General features: G+C 52.1%; 1 protein-coding gene across 2 annotated transcripts in view; it reads left to right on the top strand.

Annotated features, from left to right (window-relative positions):
* The window catches only part of VPS33A (VPS33A core subunit of CORVET and HOPS complexes), a 95,833-nt gene that overhangs the window by 71,190 nt on the left and 2,151 nt on the right, over positions 1 to 22,492 (top strand). For both annotated transcript variants that reach the window (XM_075323211.1, XM_075323220.1), the window contains exon 12: positions 5,981 to 6,149. In XM_075323211.1, coding sequence (XP_075179326.1) covers positions 5,981 to 6,149 — 169 coding nt within the window. The remainder of the gene's footprint in view (positions 1 to 5,980; positions 6,150 to 22,492) is intronic.

Below are 22,492 nucleotides of genomic sequence, written 5' to 3' on the forward strand. Positions count from 1 at the left end.
CGTCCTAGCCACGCCCCCGCTGCATGCTATTGGCCGCCGGTCGTCTCCCTCTGTACCTCCCACTGCTCTGCCTCCTGGCAGATGGTGGGGGCTGTGAATCCTCCAGACTTTTCGCGCCGGAATCCTGCTCCTCCCCCAGCCTCCTCCAGCGTCCCCTCTCCATTTTAGCCTGCCTCTGGTCCCCTGAGGCTGCAGCATGCCGGCGTTCTGAGTTTTCTGGCCAGCTCATTCCTGGACTCCACTTCTGGACTGGTGGGCAGCACGCAGGACCTGGGTAAGCTCTGCTCCTAAGGAGTAGCCCTCACTAGGTAGCATTCTCTGAGTTTAGGGACGAGTTAACCCTCTCCTGTCTCCTTCCTAGCAGCCACCAGGGAGAGTACCTGTGTGCACCATGCCTAAGGCTAAGCCCACCCAATCCAAGCAGGCCCCCTTTGCACTATTTTTTGCATGCTCCTCCTGCAGCTCCAAATTTTCCCAGGGTCAGGACGCCCCACTATGCTCCGTCTGTTCTACAGACGCGCAGCCTCCGCAGGACTCCGCGGCCGACGCTTCTGATACCGCAGACGCCACAGCGCCATATGCTGCAGGGCCCTGCGTCCCGCCCCCCCCCGACTGGCTAGCGTCCCTGTCCCAGTCCGTAGATTCCCTCTCGGACCATCGCGCAAGCTCTACGCCTGCTGCCGACGCTCGCCCAGATTCCCGCAGACCCGGCGCAATTGCCCCCGGAGCAGGTGAGCCTCGTTGCAGGGTCCTCCTCTGCTGCTCAGAAACGGACCCGCCGGGTCTCGTCCTCAGACTCTTCCCAGGTTTCACCTTCATCCCCAGGTCCAGACCGTCAGTCCTCCAGGGAGGCTTCTGACTGCTCCGAGGATGATTCCGATGCGGTACCCCTACAGGACTCAGAGCAGGCGGCCGATATTCGGCACATGGTAAATAGCCTGATAGAAGCAGTAAACCAGACCTTGAAGGTACAGGTGGACCCAGTCTCCTCCCAGAGCACCCAGGTCTCCTTTAAGCGGGTGAAGCGGGCCCAGAACACATTCAGCGGACATCCAGAATTCGCTGAGTTACTGCGCAGCCACAGGCAACAGCCGGACAGGGTATTTACAAGCGGTAAGTCCATCGATTTGCATTATCCCTTTCCTGAGGGTCTTCGAAAGGATTGGGCAGGTTCCCCTGTGGTTGACCCCCCAGTCTCCCGCCTGTCTTCTCACACAGTCCTTCCACTCACTAACGGTTTGTCTCTCAAAGATCCTACGGACCGTACTATTGACAGGTTGGCCCGTTCCGCCTTCGAGGCAGCGGGCTCATCCCTCTCTCCGGCCTTCGCCTCGGTTTGGGTGGCGAAGGCCCTGATGTCCTGGGCGGACACGCTACGCGGCGGTCTCCGCGCCATTCCTACCAATCCGGACCTGGTTCCCATCGCCTCGCAGATTTCCCTCGCGGGTGAGTACTTGCTCAATGCAGCCCTGGCGTCTGCAAGTTGCGCGACCCAGGCCGCCAGCAACAATGTGGCCATCCGTCGAGCCCTTTGGCTCCGCTCCTGGAACGCGGATGCGGCCTCTAAGAAGTCACTAACTTCCCTGCCCTTCCTAGGGGAGCGTCTCTTCGGAGATAGGCTGGACCAGCTGATCTCCGATGCAACGGGAGGAAAGAGTACATCTCTCCCCCAATTGCGCCCCAAGCGCTTCCAGAATCGGCGCTCCACCGCTCGTTTCCGGTCCTTTCGCAGCTTCAGCTCCAATCCCCAGCCGCGGAAAAGCCGCTCTCCTCCGAGAGACAGGAAGACCCCGTCATTCAAGACCAATCCCGCCTGGCGTTCACGCCCCCGCCAGTCCACGAGATCCTCTTCTGGTTACCGCCGTCGTTCCTCCAAGTGACTCGCGGTCGGCGCGCAACAGCGCCAGACTTGTGGGAGGGCGCCTGTCTCGTTTTCAGCATGTGTGGATCCCCCTGACCGCCGATGCCTGGGTCAGAGAGATCATCACATCAGGCTACAAAATAGAATTCGAGGCAAAGCCACCGAGACGTTTTTTCCTATCTCGCCCTCCCGAGTCTACCGCGCGTGCTCGCGCGTTCTTTCACTCCATAGACTCCCTCCTCCGAACCGGAGTCGTGGTACCAGTCCCTCCCGCAGAGCGTTTCAAGGGGTTCTATTCCAACCTTTTCGTGGTCCCCAAAAAGGACGGCTCTGTCCGTCCCGTCCTCGACCTAAAGCTTCTGAACAGGTCGGTGAGACCTCGGCCGTTTCGAATGGAGTCACTCCGGTCCGTCATCGCGTCCATGGAGGTAGGCGAATTCCTGGCATCGCTGGATATTCAAGACGCCTATCTTCACGTCCCGATAGCCACCTCTCACCAACAGTTCCTCCGTTTTGCGATAGCGGAAGATCACTTCCAGTTCACAGCTCTTCCCTTCGGCCTCGCATCCGCACCCAGGGTCTTTACGAAGATCATGGCTGCTGCCATGTCCGTCCTGCATGCCAGGGGTGTCATGGTCATCCCGTACTTGGACGATATGTTGATAAAGGGCTCTTCTTTCGAGGACTGTCGTCTCGGGGTTCAGGTCACGATCGACACCCTTTCACGGTTAGGGTAGCTGATAAATCGGAAGAAGTCCTCTCTGATTCCGGCCCGTCGGATCACCTTTTTAGGCATGGTATTCGATACCATCCAAGGGCGAGTTTTCCTCACACAGGAGAAGATCTCCTCCCTACAACGAGGACTCCGCGCTCTTCGGCGTCAGCGCCAAGTGTCCATCAGGTTCGGCATGCGAGTCCTCGGTCGTATGGTGGCGGCGATGGAAGCGGTACCCTTTGCACAGTTCCATCTCCGGCCACTCCAGCTGGCCTTGCTGAAGAAGTGGGACAGATCTCCCTTTTCTCTGGACCGCAGGTTTCATCTTTCGCCGGAGACCCGCAACTCCCTCCGTTGGTGGCTCAATCAGCGCAACCTCGCATCAGGGAGGTCTTTCCTCCCGCTCCACTGGAAGATAGTGACCACCGACGCCAGTCTCCAGGGCTGGGGAGCAGTGTTTCGACATCACACAGCGCAGGGCCGATGGTCACCGAGAGAGAGTTGTCTCCAGATCAACATTTTGGAGATAAGAGCCATCCGGCTAGCCTTGCAGCAGTTTCGGCACCTAGTACAGGGTTGCCCGGTCAGGATCCAGTCGGACAATGCGACGGCGGTGGCGTACATCAACCACCAAGGCGGCACAAGAAGTGTCGGGGCGATGCGAGAAGTCAAGAAGATATTGCACTGGGCCGAGTGTCATCACTCCCTGATCTCAGCGGTACACATCCCAGGCGTGGACAATTGGGCGGCGGACTTCCTCAGCAGGGAAGGCCTCGCCTCCGGAGAATGGTCCCTCAACCGGGAAGTCTTCAACCAGATCTGCGACAGATGGGGAGTTCCGGACGTGGACCTAATGGCCTCCCGGTTCAACCGTCAAGTTCCGCACTTTGTAGCGCGGTGCCGCGACCGCTTGGCTTTAGGAGTCGACGCCCTCACCCTGTCATGGAGCCAGTTCAGTCTCCCGTACATCTTCCCTCCGCTCCCTCTAATTCCGAGGGTCCTCAAGAAGATCAAGGCGGAAGGGATACCGGTCATCCTAGTGGCTCCGGACTGGCCCAGGCGAGCATGGTTCGCGGAACTAACTCAGCTCCTCGCAGACGCTCCGTGGCGCCTTCCAGACCGTCCAGATCTCCTGCAGCAGGGGCCTCTCTTCCATCAGAACTCACAGGTCCTAAATTTGACGGCCTGGCCATTGAATCCTGGGTTCTAGCTAAGGCTGGTTTTTCCTCAAGAGTGATTCAGACAATGATTAGGGCCAGGAAGCCATCTTCATCAAAGATTTACCACCGCACGTGGAAAGTTTTCTTCAGGTGGTGTGAAGAGCAGAATATTTCTTCTCCTCTCGCCTTCTCCCTTCCTTCCCTGTTGGCATTCTTGCAGTCAGGCCTAGATGCGGGTCTCTCGCTCGCAACACTAAAGGGCCAGATATCGGCGTTATCAATCCTGTTTCAGAAGCCACTGGCCGCTCGTTCACAGGTTAAGACCTTCATCCAGGGAGTAGCCCACCTGGCACCGCCGTACCGTCGGCCTCTAGAACCGTGGGACCTTAATCTAGTCCTAGGGTCACTTCAGGGCTCCCCATTCGAGCCCTTGCGAGAATCTTCCCTGTCTCACCTGTCTTGGAAGGTGGTGTTTCTTGTTGCCATCACTTCTATTCGCAGGACGTCAGAGCTGGCAGCTCTCTCTTGTCGTTCCCCCTTTTTGATTTTTCACCAGGACAAAGCGGTTCTCCGGCCAGATCCCGCTTTTCTCCCAAAGGTGGTCTCCCCGTTCCATCTTAACGAGGAAATCATCCTTCCATCCTTCTGTCCTGGCCCCTCTCACAGCTTGGAGAGGTCCTTGCACACCCTGGACCTAGTGCGTGCACTTAGAATTTATGTCTCCAGGACCGCGCCGTTCCGTAAGTCAGATGGTCTGTTTGTTCTCCCTTCTGGTCCCAAGAAGGGTGAATCGGCATCCAAGGCCACAATTGCCAGATGGATCCGTTCCGCCATATCAGAGGCCTACCGGATTCGGGACAAGTCTCCGCCGCGGGGGGTAAAGGCGCACTCTACCCGCGCAGTGGGCGCCTCTTGGGCGATTAGGCATCAGGCGTCGGCCGACCAGGTCTGCAAGGCCGCCACCTGGTCTAGCCTGCACACCTTTACTAGGTTCTACCACGTTCACACCCAAGCATCGGCAGATGCTATTTTTGGGAGAAAGGTCTTGCAGGCAGCAGTTGCGCACCTGTAATAGGGTGGCAGCATTCAATTATAGTGCAAGCCCGCCGAGGGAGGTTGTTGTTGTCTGCCTCTGCGGGTTTTTCGGTATTCCCACCCAGGGACTGCTTTTGGACGTCCCATGGTCCTGTGTCCCCCAATGAAACGATAGAGAAAGTAGGATTTTTGTGTACTCACCGTAAAATCTCTTTCTCTGAGTCTTCATTGGGGGACACAGCACCCACCCTGCTTGGTTTTTTGGTTGATTCAATTGCATTTGCCTGCTATATTTTTTCAGTGGTCTTATGTTCATAGACCTCTTGTTTGCACGGCTGCATTGTTTTAGTTACAACTTGTGTTTATGTATGGTGATTCTGGTACTCCTCCTACTGCTTGTGCACCAACTGATCTGAGCCCGCCTCCGGCTCGGGGTGTATGCTGCTAGGGAGGAGCTAACTTTTTTATGTTTACTTAGTGTCAGCCTCCTAGTGACAGCAGCATAACCCATGGTCCTGTGTCCCCCAATGAAGACTCAGAGAAAGAGATTTTACGGTGAGTACACAAAAATCCTACTTTCCCACTGTCAAAGTCTCTTCCGGATCACAGCCGGTGCATATAGACAAATTCTTTGCATCAAAAAGTCTTGTTACCTTAGGACCCCGTTAACCGCAGGGATCTGTGTAAGGTTCTCCTAGGCTCACACTCTTGGCCTGTGTTCACTCCACACAGAGCCAGCCCAGCTCACACAGAATGTGTTGGCTTCACCAAGCCTGGCTCTCAACTGAGACACACCCTGCTGTGCTCTGCATGATTTAAACGAAAATGCCGGACATGAGGATTGCTACAAAACCTGGACTGGGAGGAGGGATCTGTCTCCCGGTTACCCTTTGTGCTATACTCCCAGTAATAGCTATAGCAAACTCAGAGGGTTTCCAGACACATTCTGGGGGACACATAGCGGTCTTCAAATATTACCCCTGTCACTGCCTCACAATATATATATATATTAAATAATAATAATTTATTATTATTATTATTATATTTTTTTTTTTTTTTTTGTCCCTTCAAGTGCTTTCTTAGAAAGTGTCCAGCTTGCCTTCCATCTGATTGATACCTTGGCTGAATCTGATACGATATTATTGATATAACACTTTATAGAAGATCTCTGAATTGTTCCCTATTTGCTTTTCTCCACATTTCACCTAGAACCCTAATGACATCTCCTATGTGTACAGTGGCTATGCTCCCCTCAGTGTGCGCCTGGCCCAGGTTCTGGTACGTCCAGGTTGGAGAAGCATTGAGGAGGTTCTTAAAATCCTTCCTGGTCCTCAGTTTGAAGAGCGGCAGTCCCTACCAGCTGGCCTCATGAAGAAACGTAAGTACATCCACAAAAGGCTGGTCATGCCCTTTCGGTAGTTTATCCTCATTTTCTTTTCCTTCTTTTTTTTTTTTTTTTTTTTTTTCTTTTTCGCTCCTAATTGGGAGACCCAGACAATTGGGTGTATAGCTATTGCCTCCGGAGGCCACACAAAGTATTACACTTAAAAGTGTAAGGCCCCTCCCCTTCTGGCTATACACCCCCAGTGGGATCACTGGCTCACCAGTTTTGTGCTTTGTGCGAAGGAGGCAACACATCCACGCATAGCTCCACTGTTTAGTCAGCAGCAGCTGCTGACTATGTCGGATGGAAGAAAAGAGGGCCCATACAGGGCTCCCAGCATGCTCCCTTCTCACCCCACTTCATGTCGGAGGTGTTTGTTAAGGTTGAGGTACCCATTGCGGGTACGGAGGCTGGAGCCCACATGCTGCTTCCTTCCCCATCCCTTTTTACAGGGCTCTGGGTGAAGTGGGATTCTATCGGTCTCCAGGCACTGAGACCGTGCTCCATCCACAGCCCCTGGTATCTGCTGGACATGGAGCGGAGTATCTTCAGGGACATGGCCCTGCTACATGAAGGTACTCTGTGTCCCTGTGGGGACCGCGCAGACACACGGCAGCACTGCTGGGTGTGTTAGTGCGCCAGGGACAGCGGCGCTGTCCGCACTAGTGCCATCGCACACCACAGCGTTGCTGGGTGTGTTAGTGTATTGGGGGACTACTGCGCTAACCGCCGCTGCCATTTTTATTTAAGACGCCGCTGGGATTTGTGGTGCGCCGGGGACTTCCGCGCCGGCCAGCACTGATATGCCGGCCGCGCTTATTAACTCGAGTCCCCGGCTTCTGGGCCTAGTCTCCCTTCGTTACCGCCCACAGGCCTGACAGTCAGGGTAGGGGCGTGACGCTGCATAGCACAGCAGCGCTGAGAGCTGGAGTATGTTTTGCATACTCCACCCCTCTCACTGTGTGCACTGTGAAACCGGATTCCCGCACTTTCTCAGGCACGCCCACGGCTTCCTTCTCTACAAGGACGCCGGCAGCCATTAGTGTCAGTTTCTGTACGATACAGAGACAAGTGTGGAAGACCCTGGCATTCTGATAGTCACACAATTGCTGCAACAGGCGTTAAGCAGCACCTGTGGTGCTAACCCCACTAGTGCAGAAGTGCACTTATAGATATGCTTGTACTATATACATTGCACTGTTTGGTCGCACGTTGTATATACCCTCCTGGATTGTGCGGAGGAGTTATCAGCATATTCTCTGTGTAAAACAAAGGTGCAGAACCACATGTTTTTCTATGCAGCCGGTACAGCATGTACGGCTATACGGCCGGCAGGTTACATAGACCCCCATTATATCCAACTCAGCCGGAGTCTCTGCTAATGGCCAGAGGATGAGGACGGTGTCTGCAGTATTTACTGACAGATTTTCTGAGACTATGGCTATGATACTAGAAGCCTAGCAGTCCGGACATGTCTCTCACAACATGGGCACTGTTGAATCATTGATCCATGGCCCCCCTCAGTGTGAACAACTAACAGCTCCGGGAATGTCACACGCATCCCAGAGTCACGGCTCTGCACAGACGTCAGTCCCAGACAGCCTAAGCGGGCTCACTATGAGCGGCCCTCGGTTTCATCAGGGTCCTAGCAGAAGGACTCTCTGTGTAATGAGGCGGAAGTAGCGGCTCAGGATTCTGATCCTGAGACCGCTCTCAATCTGGATACACCTAATGGTGACGCCATAGTGAATAATCTTATAGCGTCCATCAATAGAATGTTGGTTATTTCTCACCCAGCTCCTCCAGTGGAGGAGTCAGCTTCACGTATTTTTCTGGACCACTCTGCCTTCAGAGAGGCAGTCCAGGAACACCACACTTATCCAGATATGCGCTTCTCCAAACGGCTTAGGATACACGTTATCCCTGCCCCCTAACGTGGTCAAGGACTGGACCCAGTGTCCCAAGCGGCATCCTCCAATCTCCAGGCTTGTAGCTAGATCCATAGTTGCAGTGGGAGATGGAGCTGCACTTAAAGATGCCACTGACAGACAGATGGATCTCTGGTCTAAATCCATCTATGAGACTGTCGGCGCACCGTTGGCTCCAGCATTCTCACCCTTGGGGCACTCCAAGCTATTTCAGCTTGTCTTACACAGATTGACACGGTTACACGTACATCTGTGCCGCAGGTGGCATCCTTAACCTCTCAAATGTCTGCATTTGTTTCTTACGCGATTCAGGTTGCCCTAGACTCTGCGAACCGTACGGCAGTAGCCTCCGCTGCTCCGTGTTTTTAAGCAGAGCCTGGTCTGCTCGTTAAGTGAATGGAAGGCAGATTCTGCTTCCAAAAAAGGTTGCTTAACCAGTTGCCTTTTTCTGCTGACCGACTGTTTGGTGAGCGTTTGGATGTAACCATTAAACAGTCCAGGGGTAAGGATTCATCCTTTCCTCAGCCCGGACACAACAAACCCCAACAGAGCAGGAGGCAGTCGTGGTTTCGGTCTTTTCGAGGCTCGGGCAGGTCCCATTTTTCCTCGTCCAATGTGGACTCAAAAGGATCAGAGGAGCTCAGATTCTTGGCGGGCTCAGTCACGCCCAAAAAAGAGACAGTCTGAAAACCCGCTTCCAAGGCGGCTTCCTCATGACTTGCGGCCTCCTCTCTCCGCATCCTCGGTCGGTAGCAGGCTCACCCGCCTTGGCGATATTTAGCTGCCATAGGTCAATGACCGTTGGGTGTGAGACATTCTGTCTCACGGGTACAGGATAGAGCTCACTTCTCGTCCTCCAACTCGATTCTTCAGAACTTCTCCACCTCCCGGCCGAGCCGCTGCTCTTCTGCAAACAGGGTGCACTCTATAGGCAGAAAGAGTGATGACCCCCGTTCCTCTTCAGGAACAAGGTCACGGTTTTTACCCCAAATTATTTGCGGTGCCTATAAGAACGGGCCGTTCCGTCCCGTTCTGGATCTAAAACTGCTCAGCAAGCTCGTGGACACCAGGCGGTTCCGGATGGAATCCCTCCGCCATGTCATCGCCTCAATGTCCCAAGGAGATTTCCTAGCATCATTAGGCATCAAGGATGCTTATCCACACGTGCCGATTGATCCAGAGCACTAGCGTTTCTACGCTTCGTTATAGGAGACGAACACCTTCTGTTCGTAGCTCTACCTTCCGGCTAGCGACAGTCCCACTGGTCTTCGCCAAGGTCAGGGCAGCAGTAGTCACAGTCCTGCACTCTCAGGGTCACTCTGTGATCCCATATTTAGACGATCTACTTGTCAAGGCACTCTCTTAGGACACATGCCGACACTGCCCGAACGTTGCGCTGGAGACTCTCTAGAGTTTTGGGTGGATCATCAACTTTTTGAAGTCAGATCCGACCCCGACCCTATCGCTAACATATCTAGGCATGGAGTTTCATACTCTCTCAGCGATAGTGAAGCTTCCGCTAGACAAACAGCATTCTCTACGGGCTGCAATCTCTTCTTTAAGAACCAGTCGCACACATGGAGACGCCTCATGCACTTCCTACGTAAGATGGTAGCAATGGAGGCAGTTCTTTTCGCGCAGTTTCATCTGCGTCCACTACAATGTGACATTCTCCGCCAATGGGACGGGGAGTCGACCTCCCTCAACAGAGTCGTCTTTCTTTCTCAGGCGGCCAAGGAATCTCTACGGTGGTGGCTTCTTCCCACCTCATGGTCAAAAAGAAGGTCCTTCCTATCCCCATCCTGGGCGATAGTTACGACAGACGCGAGTCTATCAGGGTGGGGAGCAGTTTTTCTCCACCACAGCGCTCAGGGTACGTGGACTCAGCAAGAGTCCACCCTTCAGATCAATGTTCTTGAACACAGAGCAGTGTATCTTGCCCTACAAACCTTCCAACAGCAGCTGGACAGCAAGCAAATCCGACTTCAGTCGGACAACTCCACAGCGGTGGCATACATCAACCACCAAGGAAGAACGCGCAACCGGCAAGCCTTCCAGGAAGTCCGGCAGGTTCTGATGTGGGTGGAAGATACGGCATCCACCATATCCACAGTTCACATCCCAGGCGTGGAAAACTAGGAAGCTGACTTCCTAAGTCGCCGGGGTGTGGCCGAAAGGGTATGGTCTCTTCACCCGGACGGGTTTCAGGAGATCTGGCGCCGCTGACAAAGGCCGGACGTCGATCTAATGGCGTCACGGCACAACATCAATGTGCCAGCTTCATGGCACGGTTTCACAATCATCGAGCTCTGGCGGCAGACGCCTTAGTTCAGCATTGGTCGCAGTTCCAGCTACCTTATGTGCCACCTCTGGCATTGTTGCCCAGAGTGCTGCGCTAGATCAGGACCGACTGCGGCCGCGCCATCCTCGTCGCTACAGATTGGCCGAGGATGTTGTGGTTCCCGGTTCTGTGGTGCCTCACGGTAGGCTAACCGGGGGCACTACCAGACCAATCAGACTGGCTGTCTCAAGGGCCATTCTTCCATTTGAATTCTACGGCCCTCAACCTGATGGTGTGGCATTGAGTCCTGGAACCTAGTGTCGTCAGGATTACCTCAGGACGTGGTTGCCACCATGAGACAGGCTAGCATACCAACGTCCGCCAAGATTGACCACAGGACGTGGAAGATATTCTTATCTCGGTGCTCGGCGCAGGGTGTTTCTCCCTGGCCGGTTGCATCGTCTATGTTTCCTTCCTTCCTGCAATCTAGGTTGGAAAAAGGGTTGTCGCTCAGTTCCCTTTAGGGACAAGTCTCAGCGCTATCTGTATTTTTTCAGAAACGACTTCCTCAGGTACGCACGTTCCTACGGGGAGTTTGTCGTCTCAGCACTCCGTACAAGCGGCCGTTAGAGCCCTGGGATCTGAACAAGGTTCTAATTGCTCTCCAGATGCCGCCTTTCGAGCCTTTGAAAGAGGTCTCCCTTCCCGCTTTTCTCGGGAAGTGGCCTTCTAGTAACGGTCTCGTCTCTTAGGAGAGTTTCCGAGCTAGCAACGCTCTCATACAAATCTCCCTTCCTGGTCCTTCACCAGGACAGGGTAGTTCTGCGTCCGATTCCGGAATTTCTCCCTAAGGTGGTATCCCACTTTCATATCAATCAGGATATCACCTCACCTTCTTTGTGTCCTCGTCCAGTCCATCAATTTCAGAAGGATTTGCATCTGTTGGTTCTGGTGAGAGCACTCAGGTTCTACTTCCCGCATGGCGCTCCTGCGCCACCCGGATGCACTCTTTGTCCTTGTCGCTGGTCGGCGTAAACAGTCGCAAGCTTCTGAATCCACCCTGGCTCGGGGGATCGAGGAACCAATTCTTGAAACCTACAGTTCTACTGGGCTTCTGGTTCTCTCAAGGCTGAAGGCCCATTCTACCAGAGCCGTGGGGGCATCCTGGGCATTACGGCACCAGGCTACGGCTCAGCAGGTGTGTCAGGCACCTACCTGATTGAGTCTGCATACTTTTACCAAGCATTTTCAGGTGCATACCTACGCTTCGGCAGACGCCAGCCTAGGTAGATAAGTCCTTCAGGCGGCGATTGCCCACCTGTAGGAAAGGGCTGTTTGACGGCCCTATCACGAGGTATTCTTTTACCCACCCAGGGACTGCTTTTGGACGTCCCAATTGTCTGGGTCTCCCAATTAGGAGCGAAAAAGAAGAAGGGAATTTTGTTTACTTACCGTAAATTCCTTTTCTTCTAGCTCCAATTGGGAGACCCAGCACCCGCCCTGTTTTCTCGGGGTTTTTCTGTTTTTTCGGGTACACATGTTGTTCATGTGGTATGGTTCAGTTCTCCGATGTTTCCTCGGATTGAATTGGTCTTTAAACCAGTTATTGGCTTTCCTCCTTCTTGCTTTGGCACTAAAACTGGTGAGCCAGTGATCCCACTGGGGGTGTATAGCCAGAAGGGGAGGGGCCTTACACTTTTAAGTGTAATACTTTGTGTGGCCTCCGGAGGCAATAGCTATACACCCAATTGTCTGGGTCTCCCAATTGGAGCTAGAAGAAAAGGAATTTACGGTAAGTAAACAAAATTCCCTTCTTTTTTCTTTTCCTGTCCCCTTCTCTCTCAATTATTAATTTAGCCGCTAAGTTTTTCAAGCAAAAGACACTTCAGGAAGCTAGGAAAATGTGTTTGGGGTTGTGTTGGGTTTTTTTCTCCATCAATGTTTTAGCCTTTTGGTGGTTTGTTTTTTTCACTCCATTTAAAGGGAACCTGTCGTCATCAGAAATTTTGCACTAAACCTAAAAGATTCTCCCTCTGCAGCTCCTGGGCTGCATTCTAGCAATGTTCCTGTTGTTTATGTGCCCCCTTTCTGACCAAAATAAAGACTTTGTAAAGTAAATCTATTTTGTATTCAGATCTTGATAATGGTACACGGGGGCGGGCTCTCTGGTGGTCGTTAGTCTGCCTCCTGTCGCTTTAGGCCGTCCCCCATCGCGCAATTTCAAAGAGGTGACGTGAGGTAAGCTGGCCAGCGCTTGCGCAGAACGGTGGAGGCGGCAGTGAAAGCGCGACCAAGATTATGCGCGGGTACTTGCTGATGAAAGTCATAGCGCCGCCCATAATCTCGCGCATGCGCAACACGTGACCAGCGGTCACACTGCACATTGCAGTCCCGCGAGAGTGGCACGGCGCATGCGCTAGATTATGGCCGCCCATAATCTCGCGCATGCGCCGTGCCACTCTAGCGGGACTGTGCAATGTGCACAGTGTGACCGCTGGTGATGTGTTGCGCATGCGCAAGATTATGGGCGGCGCTGTGATTTTCATCAGCAAGTACCCGCCCATAATCTCGTGCTCGCGCTTTCACCGCCACCTCCACCGCCGCCTCCACCGTTCTGTACAAGCGCTGGCCAGCTTACCTCACGTCACCTCTTTGAAATTACGCGATGGGGGACGACCTAAAGCGTCAGGGAGGCCGACTAACGGCCACCAGAGAGCCCGCCCCCGTGTACCATTATCAAGATCTGAATACAAAAAAGGTACCACTTTACAAAGTCTCTTTATTTTGGTCAGAAAGGGGGCACATAAACAACAGGAACATTGCTAGAATGCAGCCCAGGAGCTGCAGAGGGGGAATCTTTTAGGTTTAGTGCAAAATTTCTGATGACCGGTTCCCTTTAACCCCTTCACCCCCGGCCACTAAAACACCCTAATGACCGGGCCATTTTTTGCAATTCTGACCAGTGTCACTTTGACAGGTTATAACTCTGGGACGCTTCAACGGATCCTGGCGATTCTGAGATTGTTTTTTCGTGACATATTGTACTTCATGTCAGTGGTAAATTTAGGCCGATATTTTTTGCGTTTATTTGTGAAAATTTAGGAAATTTGGCGAAAATTTTGAAAATTTCGCAATTTTCAAACTTTGAAAATTTATGCCCATAAATCTGAGAAATATGTCACACAAAATAGTTACTAAATAACATTTCCCACTTGTCTACTTTACATCAGCGCAATTTTCGAAACAAATTTTTTTTTCGTTAGGAAGTTAGAAGGGGTCAAAGTTCATCAGCAATTTCTCATTTTTCCAACAAAATTTAGAAAATAATTTTTTTTAGGGACCACATCACATTTGAGGTGACTTTGAGAGACCGAGGTGACAGAAAATACCCAAAAGTGACCCCATTCTAAAAACTGCACCCCTCACTCTGCTCAAAACCACATCCAAAAAGTTTATTAACCCTTTAGGTGCTTCACAGGAACCAAAGCAATGTGGAAGGAAAAAATGAAAATTTTACTTTTTAACACAAAAATGTTACTTTAGCCATAAAATTTTCATTTTCACAAGGGAGAAAAGAGAAAGTGCACCCTACAATTTATTGTGCATTTTCTCCTGAGTACGCCGATACCCCATATGTGGTAAAAATCAATTGTTTGGGTGCACAGCGGAGCTCGGAAGGGAAGGAGCACCATTTGAATTTTTGAACGCAAAATTAGCTGCACTCATTAGCGGACGCCATGTCGGGTTTGAAGACCCCCTGAGGTGCCTAAACAATGGAGCTCCCCCACAAGTGACCCCATTTTGGAAACTAGAGCCCTCAAATATTTTTTCTAGATGTTTGATGAGCACTTTGAACACCTGGGGGCTTCACAGAAGTTTATAACGTTGAGCCGTGAAAAGAAAAAAATTTTTTTTTACCACAAAACTGTTGCTTCAACTAGGTAGCTTTTTTTTCTTTTTCGCTCCTAATTGGGAGACCCAGACAATTGGGTGTATAGCTATTGCCTCTGGAGGCCACACAAAGTATTACACTTAAAAGTGTAAGGCCCCTCCCCTTCTGGCTATACACCCCCAGTGGGATCACTGGCTCACCAGTTTTGTGCTTTGTGCGAAGGAGGCAACACATCCACGCATAGCTCCACTTTTTAGTCAGCAGCAGCTGCTGACTATGTCGGATGGAAGAAAAGAGGGCCCATACTAAGGGCTCCCAGCATGCTCCCTTCTCACCCCACTGTATGTCGGAGGTGTTTGTAAGGTTGAGGTACCCATTGCGGGTACGGCGGCAGGAGCCCACATGCTGATTCCTTCCCCATCCCTTTTTACAGGGCTCTGGGTGAAGTGGGATTTACCGGTCTCCAGGCACTGAGACCGTGCTCCATCTACAGCCCCTGGAGAAGATGCTGGATGGAGCGGAGTACATCAGGGACATGGCCCTGCTTCCTCAAGGTACTCTGTGTCCCCGTGCATTTGGCGCTCACACCGCAGCATGCTGGGTGTTGTAGTGCGCCGGGGGACATCAGCGCTGCGGCGCCTGTGCCATGGCCTCATTCAGCTTCGCTGAAGCAGGCTCACTTATGGGAATTGGTCGCGCCGGCCGCTGGGACTGCGGCGCGGCTGGCACTTGTAGTGCGCCGGGGACTTCAGCGCGGCCTGCGCTTTTACGGCGGCCGCGCTGATAACTAGAGTCCCCGGCTTTTGCGGCCTGCTTCCGTTCGTTCCCGCCCCCAGACCTGCCAGTCAGGAGAGGGGCGGGACGCTGTCCACTTCTAGGAATCGGTCGCGCCGGCCGCTGGGACTGCGGCGCGGCTGGCACTTGTGGTGCGCCGGGGACTTCAGCGCGGCCCGCGCTTTTACGGCGGCCGCGCTGATAACTAGAGTCCCCGGCTTTTGCGGCCTGCTTCCGTTCGTTCCCGCCCCCAGACCTGCCAGTCAGGAGAGGGGCGGGACGCTGGCCACTTCTAGAATCGGTCGCGCCGGCCGCTGGGACTGAGGCGCGGCTGGCACTTGTGGTGCGCCGGGGACTTCAGCGCGGCCCGCGCTTTTACGGCGGCCGCGCTGTTAACTCGAGTCCCCGGCTTCTGGGCCTAGTCTCCCTTCGTTACCGCCCACAGCCCTGACAGTCAGGGTAGGGGCGTGACGCTGCATAGCACTGCAGCGCTGAGAGCTGGAGTATGTTTTACATACTCCACCCCTCTCACTGTGTGCACTGTGAATCCGGATTCCCGCACTTTCTCAGGCACGCCCACGGCTTCCTTCTCTACAAGGACGCCGGCAGCCATTAGTGTCAGTTTCTGTACGATACAGAGACAAGTGTGGAAGACCCTGGCATTCTGATAGTCACACAATCGCTGCAACAGGCGTTAAGCAGCACCTGTGGTGCTAACCCCACTAGTGCAGAAGTGCACTTATAGATATGCTTGTACTATATACATTGCACTGTTTGGTCGCACGTTGTATATACCCTCCTGGATTATGCGGAGGAGTTATCAGCATATTCTCTGTGTAAAACAAAGGTGCAGAACCACATGTTTTTCTATACAGCTGGTACAGCATGTACGGCTATACGGCCGGCAGGTTACATAGACTCCCATTGTATGCACTAATGGCCAGGGGATGAGGACGGTGTCTGCAGTATTTACTGACAGTTTTTCTGAGACTATGGCTATGATACTAGAAGCCTAGCAGTCCGGACATGTCTCTCACAATATGGGCGCTGTTGAATCATTGATCCATGGCCCCCCTCAGTGTGAACAACTAACAGCTCCGGGAATGTCACACGCATCCCAGAGTCACGGCTCTGCACGGACGTCAGTCCCAGACAGCCTAAGCGGGCTCACTATGAGCGGCCTCGGTTTCATCAGGGTCCTAGCAGAAGGACTCGCTGTGTAATGAGGCGGAAGTAGCGGCTCGGGATTCTGATCCTGAGACCGCTCTCAATCTGGATACACCTGATCGTGACGCCATAGTAAATAATCTTATAGCGTCCATCTATAGAATGTGGGTTATTTCTCACAGCTCCTCCAGTGGAGGAGTCAGCTTCACGTATTTTTCTGGACCACTCTGCCTTCAGAGAGGCAGTCCAGGAACACCACGCTTATCCAGATATGCGCTTCTCCAAACGGCTTAGGATACACGTTATCCCTGTCCCCTGACTTGGTCAAGGACTGGACCCAGTGTCCCAAGCGGCATCCTCCAATCTCCAGGCTGGTAGCTAGATCCATAGTTGCAATGGGAGATGGAACTGCACTCAAAGATGCCACTGACAGACAGATGGATCTCTGGTCGAAAGCCATCTATGAGGCTGTCGGCGCACCGTTGGCTCCGGCATTCTCTCCCTTTTGGCACTCCAAGCTATTTCAGCTTGTCTTACACAGATTGACACGGTTACACGTACATCTGTGCCGCAGGTGGCATCCTTAACCTCTCAAATGTCTGCATTTGTTTCTACGCGATTCAGGTTGTCCTGGACTCTGCGAACCGTGCGGCGGTAGCCTCCGCTACTCCGTGTTTTTAAGCAGAGCCTGGTCTGCTCGTTAAGTGAATGGAAGGCAGATTCTGCTTCCAAAAAAGGTTGCCTAACCAGTTGCTTTTTTCTGCTGACCGACTGTTTGGTGAGCGTTGGATGTAACCATTAAACAGTCCAGGGGTAAGGATTCATCCTTTCCTCAGCCCGGACACAACAAACCCCAACAGAGCAAGAGGCAGTCGGGGTTTTCGGCCTTTTCGAGGCTCGGGCAGGTCCCATTTTTCCTCGTCCAATGTGGACTCAAAAGGATCAGAGGAGCTCAGATTCTTAGCGGGCTCAGTCACGCCCAAAAAAGCGACAGTCTGAAAACCCGCTTCCAAGGCGGCTTCCTCATGACTTGCGGCCTCGGTCGGTAGCAGGCTCTCCCGCCTTGGCGATATTTAGCTGCCATAGGTCAATGACCATTGAGTGTGAGACATTCTGTCTCACGGGTACAGGATAGAGCTCACTTCTCGTCCTCCAACTCGATTCTTCAGAATTTCTCCACCTCCCGGCCGAGCCGCTGCTCTTCTGCAAACAGGGTGCACTCTATAGGCAGAAAGAGTGATGACCCCCGTTCCTCTTCAGGAACAAGGTCACGGTTTTTACCCCAAATTCTTTGCGGTACCTATAACAACGGGCCGTTCCGTCCCGTTCTGGATCTAAAAATGCTCAGCAAGCTCGTGGACACCAGGCGGTTCCGGATGGAATCCCTCCGCCATGTCATCGCCTCAAGGTCCCAAGGATATTTCCTAGCATCATTAGGCATCAAGGATGCTTATCCACACGTGCCGATTGATCCAGAGCACTAGCGTTTCTACGCTTCGTTATAGGAGACGAACACCTTCTGTTCGTAGCTCTACCTTCCGGCTAGCGACAGTCCCACTGGTCTTCGCCAAGGTCAGGGCAGCAGTAGTCACAGTCCTGCACTCTCAGGGTCACTCTGTGATCCCGTATTTAGACGATCTACTTGTCAAGGCACTCTCTTAGGAAACATGCCAACACTGCCCGAACGTTGCGCTGGAGACTCTCTAGAGTTTTGGGTGGATCATCAACTTTTTAAAGTCAGATCCGACCCCGACCCTATCGATAACATATCTAGGCATAGAGTTTCTTACTCTCTCAGCGATAGTGAAGCTTCCGCTAGACAAACAGCATTCACTACGGGCTGCAAGCTCTTCTTTAAGAACCAGTCGCACACATTGAGACGCCTCATGCACTTCCTACGTAAGATGGTAGCAATGGAGGCAGTTCCTTTCGCGCAGTTTTACTGCGTCCACTACAATAGGACATTCTCCGCCAATGGGACGAGGAGTCGACGTCCCTCAACAGAGTCGTCGTTCTTTCTCAGGCGGCCAAGGAATCTCTACGGTGGTGGCTTCTTCCCACCTCTTGGTCAAAAAGAAGGTCCTTCCTATCCCCATCCTGGGCGATAGTTACGACAGACGCGAGTCTATCAGGGTGGGGAGCAGTTTTTCTCCACTACAGCGCTCAGGGTACGTGGACTCAGCAAGAGTCCACCCTTCAGATCAATGTTCTTGAACACAGAGCAGTGTATCTTGCCCTACAAACCTTCCAACAGCGGCTGGAAAGCAAGCATATCCGACTTCAGTCGGACAGCTCCACAGCGGTGGCATACATCAACCACCAAGGAAGAACGCGCAACCGGCAAGCCTTCCAGGAAGTCCGGCAGGTTCTGATGTGGGTGGAAGACACGGCATCCACCATATCCACAATTCACATCCCAAGTGTGGAAACTAGGAAGCTGACTTCCTAAGTCGCTGAGGTGTGGCCGAAAGAGTATGGTCTCCTCACCCGGACGGGTTTCAGGAGATCTGGCGCCGCTGACAGAGGCCGGACGTCGATCTAATGGCGTCACGGCACAACAACAATGTGCCAGCTTCATGGCACGGTTTCACAATCATCGAGCTCTGGCGGCAAACGCCTTAGTTCAGCATTGGTCGCAGTTCCAGCTACCTTAGGTGCCACCTCTGGCATTGTTGCCCAGAGTACTGCGCTAGATCAAGACCGACTGCGGCCGCGCCATCCTCGTCGCTACAAATTGGCCGAGGATGTTGTGGTATGAGTCCTGGAACCTAGTGTCGTCAGGATTACCTCAGGACGTGGTTGCCACCATGAGACAGGCTAGCATACCAACGTCCGCCAAGATTGACCACAGGACGTGGAAGATATTCTTATCTCGGTGCTCGGCGCAGGGTGTTTCTCCCTGGCCGGTTGCATCGTCTATGTTTCCTTCCTTCCTGCAATCTAGGTAGGAAAATGGGTTGTCGCTCAGTTCCCTTTAGGGACAAGTCTCAGCGCTATCTGTATTTTTTCAGAAACGACAACTTCCTCAGGTACGCACGTTCCTACGGGGAGTTTGTCTTCTCAGCACTCCGTACAAGCGGCCGTTAGAGCCCTGAGATCTGAACAAGGTTCTAATTGCTCTCCAGATGCCGCCTTTCGAGCCTTTGAAGGATGTCTCCCTTCCCGCTTTTCACGGGAAGTGGCCTTCTAGTAACGGTCTCGTCTCTTAGGAGAGTTTCCGAGCTAGCAACGCTCTCATACAAACTCCCTTCCTGGTCCTTCACCAGGACAGGGTAGTTCTGCGTCCGGTTCCGGAATTTCTCCCTAAGGTGGTATCCCACTTTCATATCAATCAGGATATCACCTCACCTTCTTTGTGTCCTCGTCCAGTCCATCAATTTCAGAAAGATTTGCATCTGTTGGTTCTGGTGAGAGCACTCAGGTTCTACTTCCCGCATGGCGCTCCTGCGCCACCCGGATGCACTCTTTGTCCTTGTCGCTGGTCGGCGTAAACAGTCGCAAGCTTCCAAATCCACCCTTGCTCGGGGGATCGAGGAACCAATTCTTGAAACCTACAGTTCTACTGGGCTTCTGGTTCTCTCAAGGCCGAAGGCCCATTCTACCAGAGCCGTGGGTGCATCCTGGACATTACGGCACCAGGCTACGGCTCAGCAGGTGTGTCAGGCACCTACCTGATTGGGTCTGCATACTTTTACCAAGCATTTTCAGGTGCATACCTACGCTTCGGCAGACGCCAGCCTAGGTAGATAAGTCCTTCAGGCGGCAATTGCCCACCTGTAGGAAAGGGCTGTTTGACGGCCCTATCACGAGGTATTCTTTTACCCACCCAGGGACTGCTTTTGGACGTCCCAATTGTCTGGGTCTCCCAATTAGGAGCGAAAAAGAAGAAGGGAATTTTGTTTACTTACCGTAAATTCCTTTTCTTCTAGCTCCAATTGGGAGACCCAGCACCCGCCCTGTTTTCTCTGGGTTTTTTCTGTTTTTTCGGGTACACATGTTGTTCATGTGGTATGGTTCAGTTCTCCGATGTTTCCTCGGATTGAATTGGTCTTTAAACCAGTTATTGGCTTTCCTCCTTCTTGCTTTGGCACTAAAACTGGTGAGCCAGTGATCCCACTGGGGGTGTATAGCCAGAAGGGGAGGGGCCTTACACTTTTAAGTGTAATACTTTGTGTGGCCTCCAGAGGCAATAGCTATACACCCAATTGTCTGGGTCTCCCAATTGGAGCTAGAAGAAAAGGAATTTACGGTAAGTAAACAAAATTCCCTTCTTTCACAAGGGTATTGGGAAAAAATGCAACATAAAATATATTGTCCATTTTCTCCTGAGTACGCAGATACCTCATATGTGGTGGAAATCAAATGTTTGGACACACAGCAGTGCTCGGAATGCAAGGAGCGCCATTTGAATTTTTGAACGCAAAATTAGCTGCACTAATTAGCGGACGCCATGTCGGGTTTGAAGACCCCCTGAGGTGCCTAAACAATGGAGCTCCCCCACAAGTGACCCCATTTTGGAAACTAGAGCCCTCAAATATTTTTTCTAGATGTTTGATGAGCACTTTGAACACCTGGGGGCTTCACAGAAGTTTATAACGTTGAGCCGTGAAAAGAAAAAAAATTTTTTTTACCACAAAACTGTTGCTTCAACTAGGTAGCTTTTTTTTTCACAAGGGTATTGGGAAAAAATGCAACATAAAATATATTGTCCATTTTCTCCTGAGTACGCAGATACCTCATATGTGGTGGAAATCAAATGTTTGGACACACAGCAGTGCTCGGAAGGCAAGGAGCGCCATTTAAATGCAAAATTAGCTGCACTCATTAGCGGACGCCATGTCAGGTTTGAAGACCCCCTGAGGTGCCTAAACAATGGAGCTCCCCCACAAGTGACCCCATTTTGGAAACTAGAGCCCTCAAATAATTTTTCTAGATGTTTGGTGAGCACTTTGAACACCTGGGGGCTTCACAGAAGTTTATAGCGTTGAGCCGTGAAAAGAAAAAAAAATTTTTTTACCACAAAACGGTTGCTTCAATTAGGTAGCTTTTTTTTTCACAAGGGTAACAGGAAAAAATGCACCATAAAATGTATTGTGCATTTTCTCCTGAGTACGCAGATACATCATATGTGGTGGAAAGTAATTGTTTGGGCGCATGGCGGGGCTCAGAAGAGAAGGAGCGCCATTTGACAGCAAAATTGGTTGGAATCATTAGCGGACGCCATGTCACGTTTGGAGACCCCCTATGGTGCCTAAACAGTGGAGCTCCCCCACAAGTGACACCATTTTGGAAACTAGAGCCCTCAAATAATTTTTCTAGATGTTTGGTGAGCACTTTGAACACCTGGGGGCTTCACAGAAGTTTATAGCGTTGAGCCGTGAAAAGAAAAAATTTTTTTTTTACCACAAAACGGTTGCTTCAACTAGGTAGCTTTTTTTTTCACAAGGCTATCAGGAAAAAATGCACCATAAAACGTATTGTGCATTTTCTCCTGAGTACGCAGATACCTCATATGTGGTGGAAAGTAATTGTTTGGGCGCATGGCGGGGCTCAGAAGAGAAGGAGCGCCATTTGACTTTTCAAACGCACAGACGCAGTGCACTGATCGGCCGCTGCAGGACGCACGGTCGGATGCGATAAAAAAAGCGTCGGGGATACGTAAAAAAAAAAGTCACGCCAAAAATTGACCATGGATGCAGATATGTTATGTGCATCCCTGATCAGCGCTCGGCGGGACGCACAGACGGATGCCATACAAAAATTGTCGCGAATACGGAAAAAAGTCACGCCAAAAATTGAGCAGGGATGCCGATCCGTTATCTGCATCCCTGATCAGCGCTCGGCGGGACGCACGGACGGATGCGATACAAAAAGCGTCGCGAATACGGAAAAAAGTCACGCCAAAAATTGAGCAGGGATGCCGATCCGTTATCTGCATCCCTGATCAGCGCTCGGCGGGACGCACGGTCGGACGCGATACAAAAAGCGTCGCGAATACGGAAAAAAGTCACGCCAAAAATTGAGCAGGGATGCCGATCCGTTATCTGCATCCCTGATCAGCGCTCGGCGGGACGCACGGACGGACGCGATACAAAAAGCGTCGCGAATACGGAAAAAAGTCATGCCAAAAACTGACCACGGATGCAGATCCGTTATCTGCATCCCTGATCAGCGCTTGGCGGGACGCACGGACAGATGAAGTGTAAAAATGGACAGGATACAAGAAAAAAAAAAAGTTATACTCACAGTACCAAGAGGATCACTGACCAGAAGAGTTGCAGAGGAACAAGAAGGC

The sequence above is a fragment of the Anomaloglossus baeobatrachus genome, chromosome 1 (genome assembly GCF_048569485.1).
Source record: "Anomaloglossus baeobatrachus isolate aAnoBae1 chromosome 1, aAnoBae1.hap1, whole genome shotgun sequence".
Classification (NCBI taxonomy): Eukaryota; Metazoa; Chordata; class Amphibia; order Anura; family Aromobatidae; genus Anomaloglossus; species Anomaloglossus baeobatrachus.